Source organism: Anopheles marshallii, chromosome 2 (genome assembly GCF_943734725.1).
Source record: "Anopheles marshallii chromosome 2, idAnoMarsDA_429_01, whole genome shotgun sequence".
NCBI classification, from domain to species: Eukaryota; Metazoa; Arthropoda; class Insecta; order Diptera; family Culicidae; genus Anopheles; species Anopheles marshallii.
The window spans coordinates 50,329,790-50,348,252 of NC_071326.1; the positions used below are offsets into that span (position 1 = coordinate 50,329,790).

Here is an 18,463-nt window from a genome sequence, read left to right on the forward strand (position 1 = left end):
GGAAGAATAAAAATAGGACCCAACTTCGGTTGAACAATTCCTAAAAACTTAAACGATTAATGCGTTCGTATGCAAGGCCGAAACAAATGATTAGTAAACACAATCGTGATCATGTTTGCATACAGCCCACGATAAGCAAGCGGCTGTAGCATCTGTAAAGATAGTTAGTAAATAGTCTTGACGCGGTTTGTAGTATTTTGAATGACCATGACGTATTCCACCTTCCCAACATCAAAGTTTTATTAATTTTTCATACCGGATGCATCAATCATTGCATAATTACACATTTATGATAGTGTTTTTAGAGATACTAGATGCCTTTAGATGCTTTGGAAAACCCCATAAGATTCATCATAAAACAACCAACTGAATGTTTGTTTCATTTTTACACACCTGACAGTAATTTGGAAACGTTGACTCAATTCAGGTCCACTATTCGTTGGGGCAGTTGCTAGACGCACACACTGCCAGCATGAACAAAGATGTGGCCGCCGCTTTGTCTCCCCGCGTCGTGTAAAAATCTACTACCGATGCCAGAGTCGCAACAACATCACACCAACACGCGTGCTAACCGGGTAAACCAAGCTGACGCACACTGCCGTTTGGATACCGCGCAGTTGCGTAGCGCGAAAAAACATATGATTTGGCACAATGGGCTAATTTGTACCACACAGGTCCAATATTTAAAATATTCTAAACGGAAACTTCCCTTCTCTACGGAAACTTGCACCTCCCCTGTAACAAAATTCAGCTCTATAAGCTTTAAGCAGTGTCCAGAGGCGCTTACCGAGCTGACGGGTAGGCAAAACAAAGACCTCAGTTGCAATCGCGAGCTTAACGGGCGCCTTGATATGCATACTCCATACAAATCAATGATGTCACTCTGGTTTGTATACATACATGTTTTTGCGCACGTTTGGTAGAATGTCTACGAACAGCATACTCACCGATACATTTGATTATAGTTATAATGGCATCGTAACATGTAGGTTTAACACCCTTGATTACTAACACATAAAGTAGCCAAGACTCATTGATTAGTAAAACGTCTTATGCAGTAGGTCCACTAGAATTTTTGGATCATCCTAGACACGAACCACTTACGATCAAAGTGAATTAAAGCAGTCAAAATTAGAACGAAATTGCTAATGACATAGCATGAGAAGTGGCGTCCCCAATACATACAATTCAAGTTATTTTTCTGCTAATAAAAAATTAGATGAGAAGTTATCGCCACATAAAATACCATCGAAAGATGCGCACGAATTTTAGACATCAGAAGGTAATATTTTTATAGCACATTCGATTATGTAAACAATGTAATTTGGATAGAGAGCGTTCATCCAATTGCGTAAGACAATAGGTATTGTTACCCAATATATAACTCCAATATAACGTAGTTCAAAACCCAAGTCCAGTCGGAACAAAGTTCGAAGTCTAAAGTGTAAAGTGAACAGTTGTAATAAAGTAAAAGTTTAGGTAATAATCAGAAGCAACGCAACCTGCAACACAACTGTACATTATGTTTCAATGAGATGACACCGGAGACGAATTCGCCACAACATAATCGAATAATGTGATAATACGGCGAGGAGCCGTTATACCTATAATTAATAAAATAAATAACTGGCTCAAAGCTCTTTGCTCCAATCTTAACCCCGGCCTCGAATTAAATCTTATACTTGCAGCCTCATTCATATGATTAACTAGACAGCCGTGTACAAGTCAAAACGAATACATTCAGTCATTAGGCAAAGTTCGTCGTGAATTTATGACCATGATACAGCTAAAACGAAGAAGATCCCCTTCAGTTTTTTTTATTTTTATACAAATTTTTGTTTGTATACATTTTAAGTATAAAAGTGTAGAAATATCCAATCTCATGGCTCTCAACATTGAGTTTTGATTAAAAAAAAACAAATATCACCTTGCGAATTTTAAATTGCATTATTTACAACAAAAAAAAAATTTTCATTAAAATCCGTACCCAATGTGAGTCGATGAAATCAACCGTAGAATAGCAAAGACACAGTATAACACAGTCCGTTGTGTTTAGCCAATACTAAAACCATTGGCTGCGTACGTAGACAATACAGACTGGTTCCGTTTGTATCACAATTTTTGGTTATAAATAGATTTTCTCGGTAAAATCACGTTCACGATAAATCAATAAACGATATGCTATGTTGTATAGAAAGTTATGACACTTTATTGGACAACCTGGATGGGATTTCTTAAATGGAATTCAACTTCATTCGGTCGTCAAATATAACTCTTTCCTTCCTACTTCTGTATGCCTTCGCCATCTAGTGAACAAATTATTAATACAGCGACGATTAAACTTATTCGGATGTTGAGAGGAATGTAGTTATACTATCAATATACCATATTATCATGGTTAATGGACCGTCTGAAGGAATTGCTTTCTCTCCCCACTTGCACGAAAAAAGATGAAAGTGATTCGAGAGGTCCAAAATCTCTTGAAATGTACAAACCACAACAAACTTGCACGAAAATATCAACCATGAATAAGGTAACATTATACTTTGATTATAGAAGTACATTTTTTCGAGATCAATTTGTTCTTAATCATGGGTTGAGTGAAAAAACTTTTCAATAGTATAAAAAAAGAATTATGTTCACCATGAAGAGTGAACACCACCTCTACTTATATTGTGAAAGAAATCACTCTTCTCATAACCAGCGTCGGCCTCTGTTTTAGCTGCACAATGTGTACAAGGCGCACCTCTGAACGTATAAGAGAAATTTCAACAAACAGGTGCATACACTACACTACACTTCACAATCTAATATAATAGACAACATTTATCATGTTATAATAAAATCATGGAACAAAAATAGAAATTACAAAATAAAGAAATTTAGTAACAAACCAAACAGCCAAACAAAACAGCTAAAAGGTCGGGTGTTTTCTTGTACACCGCAGTGGTCAATGTTTTGACACTTTGTAAATCAAATCACGATGATTGCTAAAACATATGGAACCAATTTGAGAATCCTGTAAAGCAAAAGCGCTGGAAAAACGTGGCGCTAACGGCAGACGGAGCTGCTACACAGCGAAAAGGACCTTTCCTCTACATTCGTGCAACACGCTCGAGACTAAACGTCATAAATGACACCAGCCGTTCAAAAGTGAAGAACTTCACAAAATTTACGATCTTCCTTTTGTGTTTGTGTGGTCGTCTTTCTTTTGGCTACAGCCCAAAAGCGGTTGGTGCGGCATAGTGTTTTTACATCTTCTTTCTATTGCAGATTTTAAACCGTCGTTTAAAGTTTTTACGTCGAACAATGCTCGATATCAGGCTTTTACACAACTTATAATTTGATGTCTGTTTTAAAAATGGGTTATGAGGAAACAAAATGTTGAACGAATGCAAACAATACACCAACACAGTGTCAGCATTTCACTTTTGTTTGACCTCATGTACACATACATTGCACTAAGCCAATACTCGACATGGAAGAAAATATGAGAAAGATGCAGCAACCAGCAAGAAGAAACAAAGAGCATCACAGGATGAAATGCCAGCTCAGACGGAACAGGTTGATGGGTTCGTGCGACCAACAACGGGAAAAACAAATGAGGACAAATGTTAACAGCGGGACCCTTTTCTATCGTTTTTCCCTTGTGAAGGCCCTCCTTTGATCGCTGCTGGACGAGATTTTTCCTTTCCACTAGTGCATTTCAAGTGCTAATGTCAAGTTGTTTTGTGGCAGCGGTGCCGCTGGGATTCGCTTCATGCCACAGCATCTCAACAGCATTCCTTCACTTTATTCATCAACTTGCAGAGATAGTTCGGGATAAGATGAATGAGGAAACTATACGGCGCATGAGGAAACTATCAATTTAATGGGAAACATATTGCGAGGAAAACTACAGAAAGACTGCAGAAGAAAACATTTGGTTTCAAAATAAATAAAATGTCATCTAAATGATAACTTCCTCTTTAAAAAAAAGTACCACATAAAAAACGTTGCATAAACATGTCATGACAGTCATGTCAATTTAGAACATTTTCATATTGAGTGTTTAGTTGATCTTAAGGACATGAATTTATAGTTCTTGAAGCAAGCAACCTCAACACTCTCCCCCTTTTTTGCGGAAGAATTATTCAACCGCAACACATTCGTTGTAAGTGTTTGCGTAATAAAAGTATCCAGCTGAAATTCAGTACAATCCAATTTCGACGCGGTTGTTGCGAGCACGACGAGAGGAAATAAAACGACCCGACCACACAAACACACAGCGCTGAACGCACGGCAGGCGACAGGAAGGAAGGAAACTGCACACGAACCCTGAACAGAGCTAATGTGCGATCTGATGTTTTGATGCCGCGGAAAAGTGCATCACAGAAAGGCGATCCGCACCGTCATCCTATTTCCGCGACAAAGAGGCGTGGCTAAACATGGCGAACAACCATCAAGTTGCGCAAAATCGATGTGGAACAAAGGAGGCACAAGATGTAACTGAACGACCGTTACCATGGCACGGAAATTTCAACTTCGTCTAGAATGACGGCGAAAAAAAAACTGTCCCAACTGACGAGCTGGTTGAGAAAGAGGAAAAGCGAAAGGAAAACAACAGAGCATCGGTGGAAAATCTACAGCGTCCCCGATTTTCCAACTCGCTGAGGCATCGCTTCTTCAGCCAATCAGCAGCCAGTATGAGCGTTGCTGGTTGAGGAAATTTTTTAAAAACCAAACGTTGAACCAACAACGAAACCGCTCGGCACACTTAGCAGGAAGGGGTGATGTTAGTTTAGTCTTCTGCGAGAACTTGAGCCGTGCGTGCGTGAAAGTTTATGGAATCGGGTTTTTCAACAACTAAACCGACCGTCCGGAATCAGGTGCATCAAGTGTTTACGAAAATATCCTCTTCAAATGCAATGTAGATTGCTGTGTGTAAGACATCGTTGTCCCCGTTATTCGTGCGAGTGCTTTAGAAAACAAAAGTTGGGAAAGTTCAGTGATTTATATTAAAAACATAAAATAATCTGACAATTAAAATTGCTCCTCCTAATCGAGCTACAGCAAATTCAAAAGAGTGAAAGTGTAGAGACCTACCAAGACGCGTCTAAATGTATAACAAAATGTCCAGCTATGAAACTGCATCGTCGGATGGCGATCTTTGTCACCGTGTTTGCGACCAAGACTCGTACTACGAGTCGAATGGAAGCTACTATACACAACTCTATCCAGCAGATTCACAAAATTCCGGTAAGTGCAAATAACTTTATTGAATGTGGAGGTTAATCTACAAAATTTACCAAGAAAAGTCCATAAGTTTCCGTTGGTCTTCATTATAATAACTCAATTTTAATAAAGTGTTCCTCAATTTAAATACAATTGATTATGATTCTCTTCAAATTAACTGAACAAATGCTTACTTACTTGATAATCATTTTTCTACAGTTCTACGGTCTCTAATACAATTAATAGTGTTAGAAACATGAAAAAAAAAGATGATACACTTTTAATTCAACTTCTATTGTTACCACCCTTATTACTATTGTTTCCACCCCGATTATTACCCTGCGCTGTGTAATATTACTATTCGTTAATATTGTCCGTCTATTGCTCTACAAACATCACACTCTCGATATTCATTCCTTGAGGGCGAGATTTCACGCAAGAATAAAACATAGTTTAGCAAACGGGCGGTAACCGAAACAAACAACAACAAACCAATATGTCTGTACCGTACCTTCCGCCGAGATCTTGGAAGCGAAAAGGGTACGATTACTCTAAAATTAGCCATACTGCCGTCATAAAACCGTACGATCGTCCGATAAGCCAAGGCCTCAACTTCTTTTCCATCGGTATCGCCACCGCGTCATACTACGAAAAAAGTGAAATAAAAACCACGTTAATTCTCCAATATGCACCACACTTCGATCCCATTTCGTTTCACAGTTTACTTACAATATCTTCCCTCCGCAGACATTAAGGTATCTTGCTTTGCCATTCCTGGTGTGTACATTTTACCTCGTGGAACCACTAGTTTGACGATATTAGTTTGATTACTTTGGAAGTAACCGAATCCGACGCTCCATCAATAAGCCATCAATTCACCGTTTACCTTTGAAGCACTCACACCCGCACGTGACACGAGGCACGACTACGATAATTATTGCCCGGCGCACTGACTAATCGTTTGGTAATTTTGGGAAGCATTTTTAGGATGAGTGAATGATGGCGCTCTGGTTGTGATGAGATTTACCACGTGTCCGACGCGGTACAGGGCAGGGTAGCGTTAAAAATGTTTTGTAATCATCGGTACAGTGTTATGCAACTTGACAGTACATGAAAAAAAGAACTGTGCACATTTAAAAGCTTTTGGAACAAATCGGTACACGTAGAAAGGATATTAAGCCATGACCAACATGAATTGTGGCGCTGGATGGAATGAAACCTAACAGGAGTATAATTGCAGTTTAAGTTGTTATAGATGAGCCTTACTCTCGACAAGCATCGGTGGTTCAGTGGTAGAATGCTCGCCTGCCACGCGGGCGGCCCGGGTTCGATTCCCGGCCGATGCAACGCGAGTTTTTTTTTTGTTTTCAGAGTTGAGATCTCAGGTCATATTTTCGGTTTACAGATGTTCAAGAGTCTAGTTTATTAAAATGCTCAACAATACTCTGCCTTTTGGCTAATTGTGCATTGAAGACCAATTCACTGTCGGTACAAACGACGGTTCGGTTCCGGTTTTTAAATGTAGCCTTGCCAGTTTTTTTTCGTTTTGTTGTGGGTGTCTTATCTAATAAATGATATTAAACAAGAAATCTTGCAAGAAAAGCCAGCACAGTTTACTGATCTTCTAAGAGTAAGAGGTACAGTTGAAAACTTCTTATTTGTAGGGCAACTATTACTCTAATTATACGGAAGGGATTACCTGGCATTAAAGAAAAAAAAATCAACACTCCCAATAGTTTTTGAAAATAAACAGCTGAATTATACATCTCAACACGTTTACAAGGTCAAATCGGACTCTTTTTGTACTACACTCATTGTTAATTTATCATGCAATTGTAACTTTTTTCTATCTATAAGCATCAGTTTCTATTTCAGTCATATTAACCTTCAGTTTTATGGATTTATCATTTACTTTTCCTCATTTCATGGAATCCTTGCACATGTTGAGATTAAATGCGAAGCTCGCCTTCAAACAGTGCATAGTGCTAACGCCCTATTCAAAGCCATGATTCAGTTATTGTTCGTCTCAATACGAGTTTACATTTACAGTAGCATTTTATGTAAATTTCACATACATATTTTTATGTATTTTTTCAAGTACTAGATTCTGTAACTGTATAAAAGTTAACCCGTTCGTTAAACCTTTCTCGCTGGATGAACTATTTAACAAACATTATTGCTAATAGAACTTTGCAAATTTGACTAAACATTGAATCATTTCAATCCAGCCATGCGATACTGTAAACTAAGCAAAGATATTAAACATCCATTGGAATGCACCAAATGGAAGTAAATAAATTGTGTTACTCGCTAGATCCGCCTTGAGTGCGAACTCTATAAGGATATTTCCGGTTTGTATCCGCTACTCGAACCGGGAAGTTGTGAAGCTAGGAAAATAAACAGCTTCTTGCCCTTTCTCAAGTGCTGATATCCTGCCGTTGAGCAATATCAAATAATCACTAATGCGCTTGCAAGTAGAGTCACACACAGCCCCACTCTAGGGTGCACTGAGGCCTCGGTAAAGCTGAAACACACCAAACCGTTAATGAACCGGGAAATTATCACACAAACAACGCTCGTAACACTCACCCAGTTGCCAGCGCAACGATGCAGTTGATAATTGTGAAGCTCTTTTTAACACTACGAGGCAGCCGAAGTGATGGAACGCTCGCAAACAAGCGCGCTCCTATGTGCTGCTTCCGAAAGGATATCGAATGCCACAGAGCCATATCGTTGCCGTTCCGATGTTTGTCCGGAAATCGGATACATTCACTTGTCAGCATTTTCGAGGATCAATCCTTTCTCCATTCACGCGTGCAATTTTTCACGTTCTGTTTGGAGAAGACTTTCTCTAGCGCGGTAGCACCGGGTCGGCCAGAGGGAAAAGACAACTGTGTTTTTTTTTCTGCTTGTTGCTCCGTTGCACTCCTGCAAATATAAACAACAGGTTGGGGATTTATGTACTTGACCCCGAGCATTGCACGGGCTATCCCTCTCCCGAGAACGATCTTCCACCACGTGTACATGTAGTAGCGGGTATCGATTTTCCTCCCTGTTTTTCCGTCCTATTCTGAAGTAGTTTCCAAAAAAAACATCAACCGATAATCTTTTCACTGCTGCTTTTGCCTGCAACTTGATCGAGGGTAAAACCTCGGAAAATGGTTCTACCGAAGACATTTCTCAATTCCACTCTCCCGGGCACCACCCCCATCCACCCATTCATCCTGTTCGTAGTGTTGTATCACTTGTACCTCGATAAACAAATCATTAAGACACGATACACGAGCATCTCCGGTGTTCGAGTCCTCATCCGCCGGTTTCGGTGTTGCCTTCGCAGGTTTTCCCTGAGCGAACTTCCCGCGTGTGAGGTCAGTGCATGATGGTGATAGTGCGCGTGGCTACGTACGTATGTCGGCATTTTTCCCCCTTTTTCGATTTACCTTCCCAGGCGCACGCAACGCACTTTGTTTATTGTTGTTGTTTCGTTTACTGCTGGAAGTTGGCCGAAAAAAAAAACGAATCTCAACTGCACGGTTTTATGTTTGTATGCGTCCCAGCATCCTCGCCGAGTTGGACGGATCCAGAGGATCGCACGTGGGTGGCAAAGGGGTCTTTCTTTTCTTTGGCGTTCGCCGTCCAGTGTGCGTTCATGGTTATTTTTGTTTATCTTTCGTTCTCTCTCTCTCTGTGTTCATGAAATGCCACAGGGGTACAGGTGACCAGCGGCGGTGGTGGAGGTGTGATCATTATGGACGAGGAAGGCTACTGGGGTTCACCGTGCAGTTCGAGCGAATCACACCCAGACATCCACAGGGACCGATACTCGCCGCCGGCCGTAGGTGCGACAACGGTTGCTAGTGTCAGCGGGAACACCTCCTCGGTTGTGGTAAGCGCTATTCGCAACATCTCGCAACCCCACCAACACCAACCGCCCGATCAATCGTCCCTGTCGACAACGTCGCTGTCGTCGGCTTCCTCCACGTCGTCCTCGATGTCGGCGTCTTCGTCACCGTATGGAGGTGCCGGGCATCCGCATCCTGCCGCGGGCTACCATCAGCAGCACCATCACCACCAGCAAATGGCCTCGTCCATGTACTGCTCGTCCACGGTTGCTTACGAAAAGAGTACCGCCGGTAAGCTTGAGACAAACCAATGTATGCAGACAAGTGACATTTTCATGCTGCCAATGTATCACCCTTCCACCAGGAATCTACGTCCCGGATGAGGGATATTTTGGCGGAACCGGAACTTCCATTGACCCCGTTTCTGGCGCGACGGGGAACGAACACCAGTCGCTCATGCACATGGCGCCCTCCTCTTCTGGTGTAATGCCCGGCAACGGTGTGCCGGTAGTGCGGGTGGTCAAGCGTCGCAACACGGCCAACAAGAAAGAGCGCCGTAGGACACAAAGCATCAACTCGGCATACACCTCACTGCGGGATCGTATTCCAAACGTTCCCAACGATACAAAACTCTCCAAGGTAAATGCCTCGTTTCAGGTTAATTGTTGTGCTTTGAGCATCTTTTGAGAATGATTCACTGATTTAATCTTCTGAATCTCTGAGGATTCATGTAACTTGGAGGAATTTTGAATCTTTAGAATTCAGTTATTCCAATTCATTCTCTAAGAATTCATTAAACGTTGGGGATTCTGGAGTCTCTAAAGATTTATGAATCCTTGAGCATTCAAGAATCTCTGAGGATTCATGGAACTTTTTTGTTGGAGGAATTTTGAATCTTTAGAATTCAGTTATTCCAATTCATTCTCTAAGAATTCATTAAACGTTGGGGATTCTGGAGTCTTTAAAGATTTATGAATCCTTAAGCATTCAAGAATCTCTGAGGATTCATGGTACTTTTTTGTTGGAGGAATTTTGAATCTTTAGCATTCAGTTATTCCAATTCATTCTCTAAGAATTCATTAAACGTTGGGGATTCTGGAGTCTTTAAAGATTTATGAATCCTTGAGCATTCAAGAATCTCTGGGGATTCATGAAACTTTGGAATAGGATCACTCATCAGAATCATTAATTTTTTGTGTAGCACTCGACATTTCTATTCCTCATTACCGTACATTGTCGTCTTGCATTTCCAGATCAAAACGCTTCGATTGGCCATTTCCTACATCGCCCATCTGCTGGCGGTCGTGAACGGAAACCAGGATCCTTCGTGCGATTTCCGCGCAGAGCTGGTGCCCTCGTCGCGCAAGATTAATGCCGAACGTCGTGCCCAGAAGACGCTAATGCAAGTAAGTAATGGCGCGATTTGATGCCACAAAAACGGCACCACACATCGCTATAATGTCTGCTCACACGAACGACTCCGTTACGAACCAGTTGGAAACAGTGCAGCAGCAAGCGAGAAATAGAGAAATGTTCTTAATCGAATCATTATCTTTATTGGGTGGGTCTGGTTTTTGCTTTCTGCTTCTGGACCTTCAACCCACAACTCTGCATGGTATGAAATTTTAGGTACAATTTAAGCAGCAAATCGAATAGAGAATTTATCAACAAAAAAACCTCTTTCTACTGCACGAGATCAATTTAACCATGCAGAACACTGAGACGGCACGCAACGACACCGAAAGCATTGCGCATGCTGCAGCCAACATAAAACACTAACAGAATCGTCTGGTTTTCACGCCTCTCCCTTTCCCTGTGTATCTTACCGAACATGGCCAGTCACATACCTAGTCGAGGGGTGTGAAAAAGTCCGCAATTTCATTACCTACCATTGCCACAGATACAACTTAATACCGCAAAGTGGCCCACTAATAGCGGGTAATTCAATTATCCTCACCCAACGACTGCACCAAGCGCCCTTCATTGCTCTGCTGTGTAAGAGTTTAATTCGCTGATTGTTTGTCATAACCTCAACAGTCAAGTAACAACACAATCCAACGCGACGGTGGTGCGTAATGAAGAATTGGGATAGAAACCTGTCACAGGTCCTTCTTTATTCCCAAACTCCCCTGCTGTTTACGAAGGAAGCTGTGTATGCACGTGCACAATAACGATGGGAAACTGTGCGGGTATAGCACTTGACTCCGCCAGTACACGACATTGCAACTCCATTATCCTGCCATCAAATGCCCAATTACGGAGAGTGAGAAAAAGCTTTCACCATGCGAGCGTTAATCTTGGGTGGAGGGTGAGAAAATCACCATACACAGCAAGGACACCGCAGTTGTGGTTTGCAAAACATTTCCTTATCCACAACGTTATGGTGAACGCAAACCGACAGGATGCGATATAACACTCCCTCCATCGCAAGCCTCGATAGCGCAGTCGGTAGCGCGTAAGTCTCATAATCTTAAGGTCGTGAGTTCGATCCTCACTCGGGGCAGGAGAAGAACTATTTTTGGTCTTTTTGGTTTTGGTGCATATGTGTTCAATTTAATAGATGCACCCCTTAAAGGGAAATTGGTTGGTTGGTCGATACACAATCATCCATGAAGTCGAAAATTGTGGTTGAAATCACACAGGAAAACTGAAAATTTTACGTCAAAAAGATATTCAGCAGCTCGAGCTGAATTCTTCATCCAAATCTTCTTTTCAACATTCGGTTGACCACTCTCTCATATATGTCAAAAAGAATGGTACGTGTGTTAACAATATTTTTCCATTTTGTTCTAATTTATTATGTCTTCGAAATTCTCCACCGCATTCGCATTAATAACAACATTCAGTTTTGATATGAATAAGCTCAAATTCGGAAGCAAGGTAGAGAAATGAATGGAGAGAAGTTTTCGCCTAAATAACAAATCCATCCAGTAACTACTACTACTACTACATCACATAAATAAACATAAAAAATAAGATATGTAATCTGATATGTATCTCTAACTTTTATTGTTACCGCCGTTACTGCTACTATGAAAGCTACTAAAAACACATTTGGAATTCAAAAATGTCACAGTGCGACATCAAATTCTGCAAGAACTCCGCTAAGTTATGTGTAGTAATGAAATATGTTTTTACATAGTAACAAATCAAAACTTAACCTTAATTAACGGTATAGTGCACTAGTGCAGTTAGTTGCAAGTTACAAGTTATAGTTTCAAATTTGTAACAATGCAGAAGAAATACACAAAAAGTTGTATAAGCTAACAAACATACAGTAAGTTATCCGTATATAAAAAGATAAATGGAGATATTACACACATTATACAGTGAATTTGTAAACAATTCAGCCTCTCAGTAATGTTAAAACACACCTATGTACATTCGATGACGTTTCAACTTGAACAAAACATTGGATATTGACATACACTCCTTGTCACAAAATAAGCATCGAGGGATGTGTGGGGACCATAAAAAAAACATTAAAATAAACTTTCCCAGCCGATTCTTGACCCCGACGTGATTTGAACACGCAACCTTCTGATCTGGAGTCAGACGCGCTACCGTTGCGCCACGGAGTCTTGTCTCTTCTCTCCACACAAAGCGTATATAAAAATCGATTGCATTCAGTAACATTCTTGATAACTCACTGCATCAACCAGACAAGCAACGCCCCTTTTCTATTTTTACCCATGCAAAATAACAACACTGTGGAAAAAAAAAGTGCATTTTGGCGCATGCGCTCTTCGCTGCGCTTCGTCAGCTAGATAAAAAAAGAACATTGAAAAATTGTGTCAAATATGTGACCCTTTCCACTAATCAATCATTGGAACAATTTAAAAACAGTCACTCGAGTGACGCCCCTTTTCATCCACATAGTCTGCCTACTGGTAGAAAATATTCGAAATTCCTATACCTTTTTTCCTTCCGTCTCTTTATAAACAGTCACACCTAATTGTGTCGGATAATTTGTTACATTTTTTAATAATTGACACCAACAATAAATTCTATTTCATTTCTATATAAATAAATTGCAGCAAGTTACACATTGCTAGATTTACATGGGTTCCACGGAGCGTGGGCAAGAAAAGATAATTCAAAGTTCGCTTCGCTGTATATAGCTGATATATATATAGCTCAGTGCATTCCTTCTGATGTTTCCATAATGCATCATCCATTCAATTCATATCGCCCACGCAATCAACCATTGGGAGATAAAATGCATTTCCTGACGGAAGTAAACCTTCAAGTGTCCACAGGAACGATGCGGGAAGAACCACTCAGCGGCATCAAAACTACCCGGAAAATCCCACAACACCACAACATGTCACCATATCATGCATTCGCCTCCTGCCGCATTACACTTTGGAAAAATTAAAAGACGCCTTTCATAACTGAAGTACCCGAATTCAGCCATAACAGTGCTTGCCTTCTTGCCTTTGGGCCTGTTTCAACTACTAAACCCTTCCGACTTCCCACGGCCCTTTTATGTTTTTTTTCCCGTTTGCTTGAGGCGGCACTTGACAACGATAAAGCTGCACTTGAACTTTCCATAAAACAAATTACGATTACTTTGGTCTTAATCTTCTCCACCAACCACTACGGCGGTGTGCTCTGTGACTTACGGAGACATTTGTTTTGAGCTCGACAAATGACGTGGCGTCCGATTTGTACTTTTTCAACGACAAAACGATCGTCCGCCAGCCTGGGTTATAAATGCTTTATTAAAAAGTGGTGTTTATCCAATTGGAACAGATAAATTCATCCTATTCACGATAAAAGTATGAAAAAAAGGAAGCGTTGTCCAAAGGATAAGGCTCAAAATTGATGTCAGGAACCTGTACTATTCAGTAATACCCAACGTTATCTCAAGTGGAAAAATATTTTCCCAATTGTAATTGAAACGTGGAAAAAGGAAAATTGAGTTTCAGTTCCGCCAGCTTTAGAAAACAAACGAAAAGCCGCACACAGTCGTGAGAAAATGCTGGTGAGAAATGCTCGCACAGCTTGTCCCAATGAAGTTGCCATTAGAAATGTTTGAACAATTTCTCGAATTTGGCCTTTGAAGACCCGCATAGACATGCCCTCGCTAACAATCGCAATGATTGTGCTACAAAACGTTTTAATCCTTTACCGATCTCTTTCTCACACAGAACTTCACCGCCAGTGGGACTGCCAACGCCACCAGTACCACCAGTCCACCAGTGACGGAAGGACGAAAAATCAAAGGCCGTACCGGGTGGCCGCAGCATGTTTGGGCGCTGGAGACGAAAACCACTATCAAATAAAAGGCCCGTCACTAATCAGCGCGCTTGTGTGTCCCGGAAGAACAATTTGGCGTCCGTTTGAGGTCAAGTTTCACAAACGATCACTGTTTCTTCACAGCATTATCGATAGTATCGCCACAAACACAAAGAGCAATGTTGGTGTGGTCAAGCGAGATAGAGATGCAAAGCGTATTCCAAACGCTTAATCCACCTTTAGGCTGCCCTCGATGTGTATCGAGTCGATACACAACGTAGCAAAGGAAGGTTTTTTAAAAGACGCCCAAGACATGAATTACTGCACTTCTACTTCTAGAATCTCGCCGTAAACCCTAATCCTAATGGAATGTAGTAGACAAAGGTTGGAAGGCGCACACAACAATACGCTAATCGTCCCCGCTTTGCCATTAGGCTAATAGTAGTAGCACCATGTACAGATTCTATATCGGATAGTTCGTTCCTCCACTGCTTTCGACTGATTGGCGCGTTCAAAATATGGGAGGCTGTGCCAAAGCAATTAAAATAACCATCGGTAGAGTTGACGCTTATTGCCCAATAAATGGTAAACGATTCCTCATCAAACTTTCGACTTGTTTAACCTTACACACTTTGATAAGCGAAAGAAACTTCAATCAAACCGAGCAAACCAACATTCAAGGGTACTGTACTACCTTTGCTGCAGAGTGGCCACATCCATGCGTGCGTTACAAGCTAATATTAGATACATTTTAATCTCGAACGTTTGAGATAACTCCGGCAAAAAACCAGATGGCCCTCTTCGCTCAGCCACACACACAACACACGGCATCAGCGACAAACGGCCAACGGCACCGCGGAACAAGTAAAAGGAGTAAGACTTTTTTTTTTCACGCGCAGCAGACTGCCAACCCCGCGCGGTATTTGTAACGATTTAGCTTTTCCGTGTCCGGTGTGTTGTGTGGTGGGTAAATATTTTGATTTCCGATCGTGAATATTCCGTGCCCCGTAATGTACACGTGTGTCCGCGCATGTATACACCCTCCAAGAGAAAGCGCACGACGATGCGTACTGCATCGTCACTAATGCCTGCCGATAGCCAATCAATAAAATGGTGATCGCGGATTGGGGCGTCTGCGACTCGAATGAAACTTATGGCAACAAACAGACGTGTGCGCCAACGAACTGCTGGCAAGTAGTGGAAGCTGTGGATGTGTTTGAAGCAGTACCACATGCGAACGGAAAAACAACAACACTACATGTCAATTGCATTTACAATAAGCCCAACAAGGACGCAATATTTATCAGCTAAATGTACTTTTGTGAATTTATTTCGGATTTTTGTGGGTTTTTTTTATTTCATCTTTCAATTACTTACTTTAAAGATGTGCGGGCTAACCCACAACGTCACAAACAAGGGCAGCAAAGCGCACGAGCAAAAATTTTAGTAGACTAGTACAACTATATTGTCCTATGCGTCACAGCTTAAACAAATACACTTACAGACAGGGTACGTACATTATCACTTGTTCTTTTGATTATTTGGTTTTATTTCACACTCCTCTTTGAATGGCAACCGAGTGTCGCTCCACCGAGATTGAATATTGTTGTGACCCAACATGGCCCAGCTGATTAGACCAGTTGCTCGCCGTTGACAGTCAAGCTGTCAACGTGTCGATGTGTAGGTAAAGGATCACCTCGGCAGGTATGGTAAAAGGAAATGGCGCCATCCGGCGGCTTGGTGCGATCGGTCGGTGTGCGTGCGGGTCCTAATTCGTTTTTTTATGTGACATACTTTAAATATAGTTGCTTAGCTTTGTGGCGACCAGAGCGCCCTGGATAGCTAGGACACGGCAAGCAAGCAGCAAGTTTAGTGCTTAATAAGAAAATGTTAGTTGGGAAGTTGTTTTTAGGTTGGCCGATACAAGAAACTCGGAAAAAATAGGACAAAAGGATGCAATGGACGGATTTACGGAACGACTATTGCGCGGAACACACAACACAAAAGAACACATACCAACACATAAGAGGTGGACAGATGGACAAAAAATGATATAAAAACGGCACAATATCCGTTTCAAAGCCAGTTATCGTTCATCACTCCGACGGGGAGTTTCAGTCCAATCGTCGATCTGTGCCCGGTATCCAGCAACCTGGAAGGGTCAATAAAAGTAGGAGCTAACTCCGGTCAATAAAAGTAGGACCAACTCCAGAACCTCAAACTAACGTGCTTATTGGATACGATTAATAGATAACAACACGGACATTTGCCGAGACGTAAAAAAAATCGTATTATTCTTACGACGGACAATAAGTTTTCTCTGTGATATTCTGCTAATAATTTTTAATCTACATCTTTGCTTTGATGGAAGGAACATTCTCAAGGCCCTTTGCTATCACCAAGGGTATGCGCAAAGGAGATGGGCTAGCCTGTCTACTCTTAAACCTAGCGCTAGAGAGGGCCATCCGCGACTCGGAGGTGGAAATTTCTGGGACTATCTTCTATGAGTCAATCCAGATCCTGGCATACGCTGATGACCACCAGCGCCCCTGCTAACACATCCTAACTTACGCAGGGGTGACGTACAAATAGGTGAACGCTCTTTCGAAGTCGTCCAAAATTTCACCTATTTTAGGTGAAAAGTCCGCACTGACAATAGCATAGATGTTGAAATACGCGCTAGGGTCCTGGCTGCCAACCGGTATTTCTACAGTCTGAGGAAACTTCTACACTCAAAGCACCTAACTCGACAAACGAAGCTGGGACTATGTAATTCTAGGTGCAACTACACTGCGTGTCGTGTGCGTGCGTGTTTATCGGTATCGATAAAAGTTTGAACCATGCACTATTCACTCCCCCAAATACTCAAGCAGCATATCATTTCAGCGCAGTTCTACAAAGATCATAGTTTGGTACACTATTCTTTGTTCGACGGATATCGATTTTAGGATATCACATTATACAAAACCTCATTACACTATTTTTCATCCAGTTATTTTTCCTCTACTACCAAGAAAAAAGATTGTCTAGGGAAAATCGACATGGTATGATATTAATGATCTATAGAACTGAAATGTTTCAACAAAATCAACATTATTCTACTCATCACTCAGCCTTTTTTTAATTTTAGCGAAGGCTCAGTCTATGTGGGCGTCAAATTTCAACTGGGCGTCCAGCAACCTACCAGTTCTAGGTGTTAAACCTACCAGCGCCGATTTAAAAGTAAACTGAAAGTCACAGTTTTTACCTCCCAACTTTATATGAATAAAAATTTTCGGTTTTTAAAATTCTTTGCCTGTTTGTCAAATAATTTCCCATGCTTTCTGTTAAACATGTTAAAAATCCACAGTTCTTAACAATTCAACATAACTGAAATTAAGGAAACTCAATTCCCTAATGTAACTACTGCACAGGTATAGAGCAAATCTATCAGTTTACATTGTACATCACCAGCTTACAAGCTATCAAGACTATTACAATATAATTTTATGAAGCACTTAACCGTAGCCCTTCGATAGCTGTGGAAACTTTCCTACAGTTGAAAATTAAATTAACTGGTACGTTTTTAATATTTTTCCCCCTCTTTTTTGACAAAATGATCGTTATTCTGACCGACGACTCTGATTACGAAGATGGTAATAAATTGCCACTAAGCTAAAGGATTGTACTTCGTTATTATTACGCGTTATTACGCACTTATTTTGATCAGCTTAGAATGTCAACTCCACGACGGCCTCGATAGCGCAGTCGGTAGCGCGTAAGTCTCATAATCTTAAGGTCGTGAGTTCGATCCTCACTCGGGGCAGAATGATTTCTTTTTTTCTTACCATATTTTTCTGCACTCACACACCACTACAAATAATGTATGTACTTTTCTTAACATTTTCTATAAGCGTTATATATTTTTTGTATTTTGATCTTGCTTTATCAATCATGCATGTCACGGCAAAATTACGAAACAATAACACATAAGCAATACAAAATAAGTGATAATTATACTAAATTGCAGGATATAAAGATTTAGGAAACTACAATTTCCAGGCAGGTCTGTAATTCAATTTCATTGAAATTCTTTGTATTCATTACTCATCTTCATGCATAACGGTGACCACCGAATCTGAAAATATACGGCACGTCCGTTCTACCGCCAATAGTAACACTCACTA

At 41.0% G+C, this 18,463-nt stretch overlaps 1 protein-coding gene and 4 non-coding genes across 5 annotated transcripts; 4 read left to right on the forward strand and 1 right to left on the reverse strand.

Annotated features, from left to right (window-relative positions):
* The first annotated feature begins 5,099 nt into the window (after positions 1–5,099).
* On the forward strand, positions 5,100–14,344 carry LOC128708185 (heart- and neural crest derivatives-expressed protein 1). The gene is made up of 5 exons (XM_053803145.1): positions 5,100–5,238; positions 8,922–9,347; positions 9,421–9,695; positions 10,310–10,462; positions 14,210–14,344. The coding sequence occupies exons 1-5, from the start codon at positions 5,100–5,102 to the stop codon at positions 14,342–14,344; spliced, it is 1,128 nt and encodes a 375-aa protein (XP_053659120.1).
* Trnag-gcc (transfer RNA glycine (anticodon GCC)) lies at positions 6,490–6,560 on the forward strand. Its single transcript has one exon. It is a non-coding gene; the product is annotated as a tRNA-Gly (tRNA).
* Positions 11,487–11,559, forward strand: Trnam-cau (transfer RNA methionine (anticodon CAU)). Its single transcript has one exon. It is a non-coding gene; the product is annotated as a tRNA-Met (tRNA).
* Positions 12,566–12,637, reverse strand: Trnaw-cca (transfer RNA tryptophan (anticodon CCA)). The gene has a single exon. It is a non-coding gene; the product is annotated as a tRNA-Trp (tRNA).
* Positions 14,345–18,029: 3,685 nt separating the features above from the next.
* Positions 18,030–18,102, forward strand: Trnam-cau (transfer RNA methionine (anticodon CAU)). Its single transcript has one exon. It is a non-coding gene; the product is annotated as a tRNA-Met (tRNA).
* Positions 18,103–18,463: the final 361 nt, after the last annotated feature.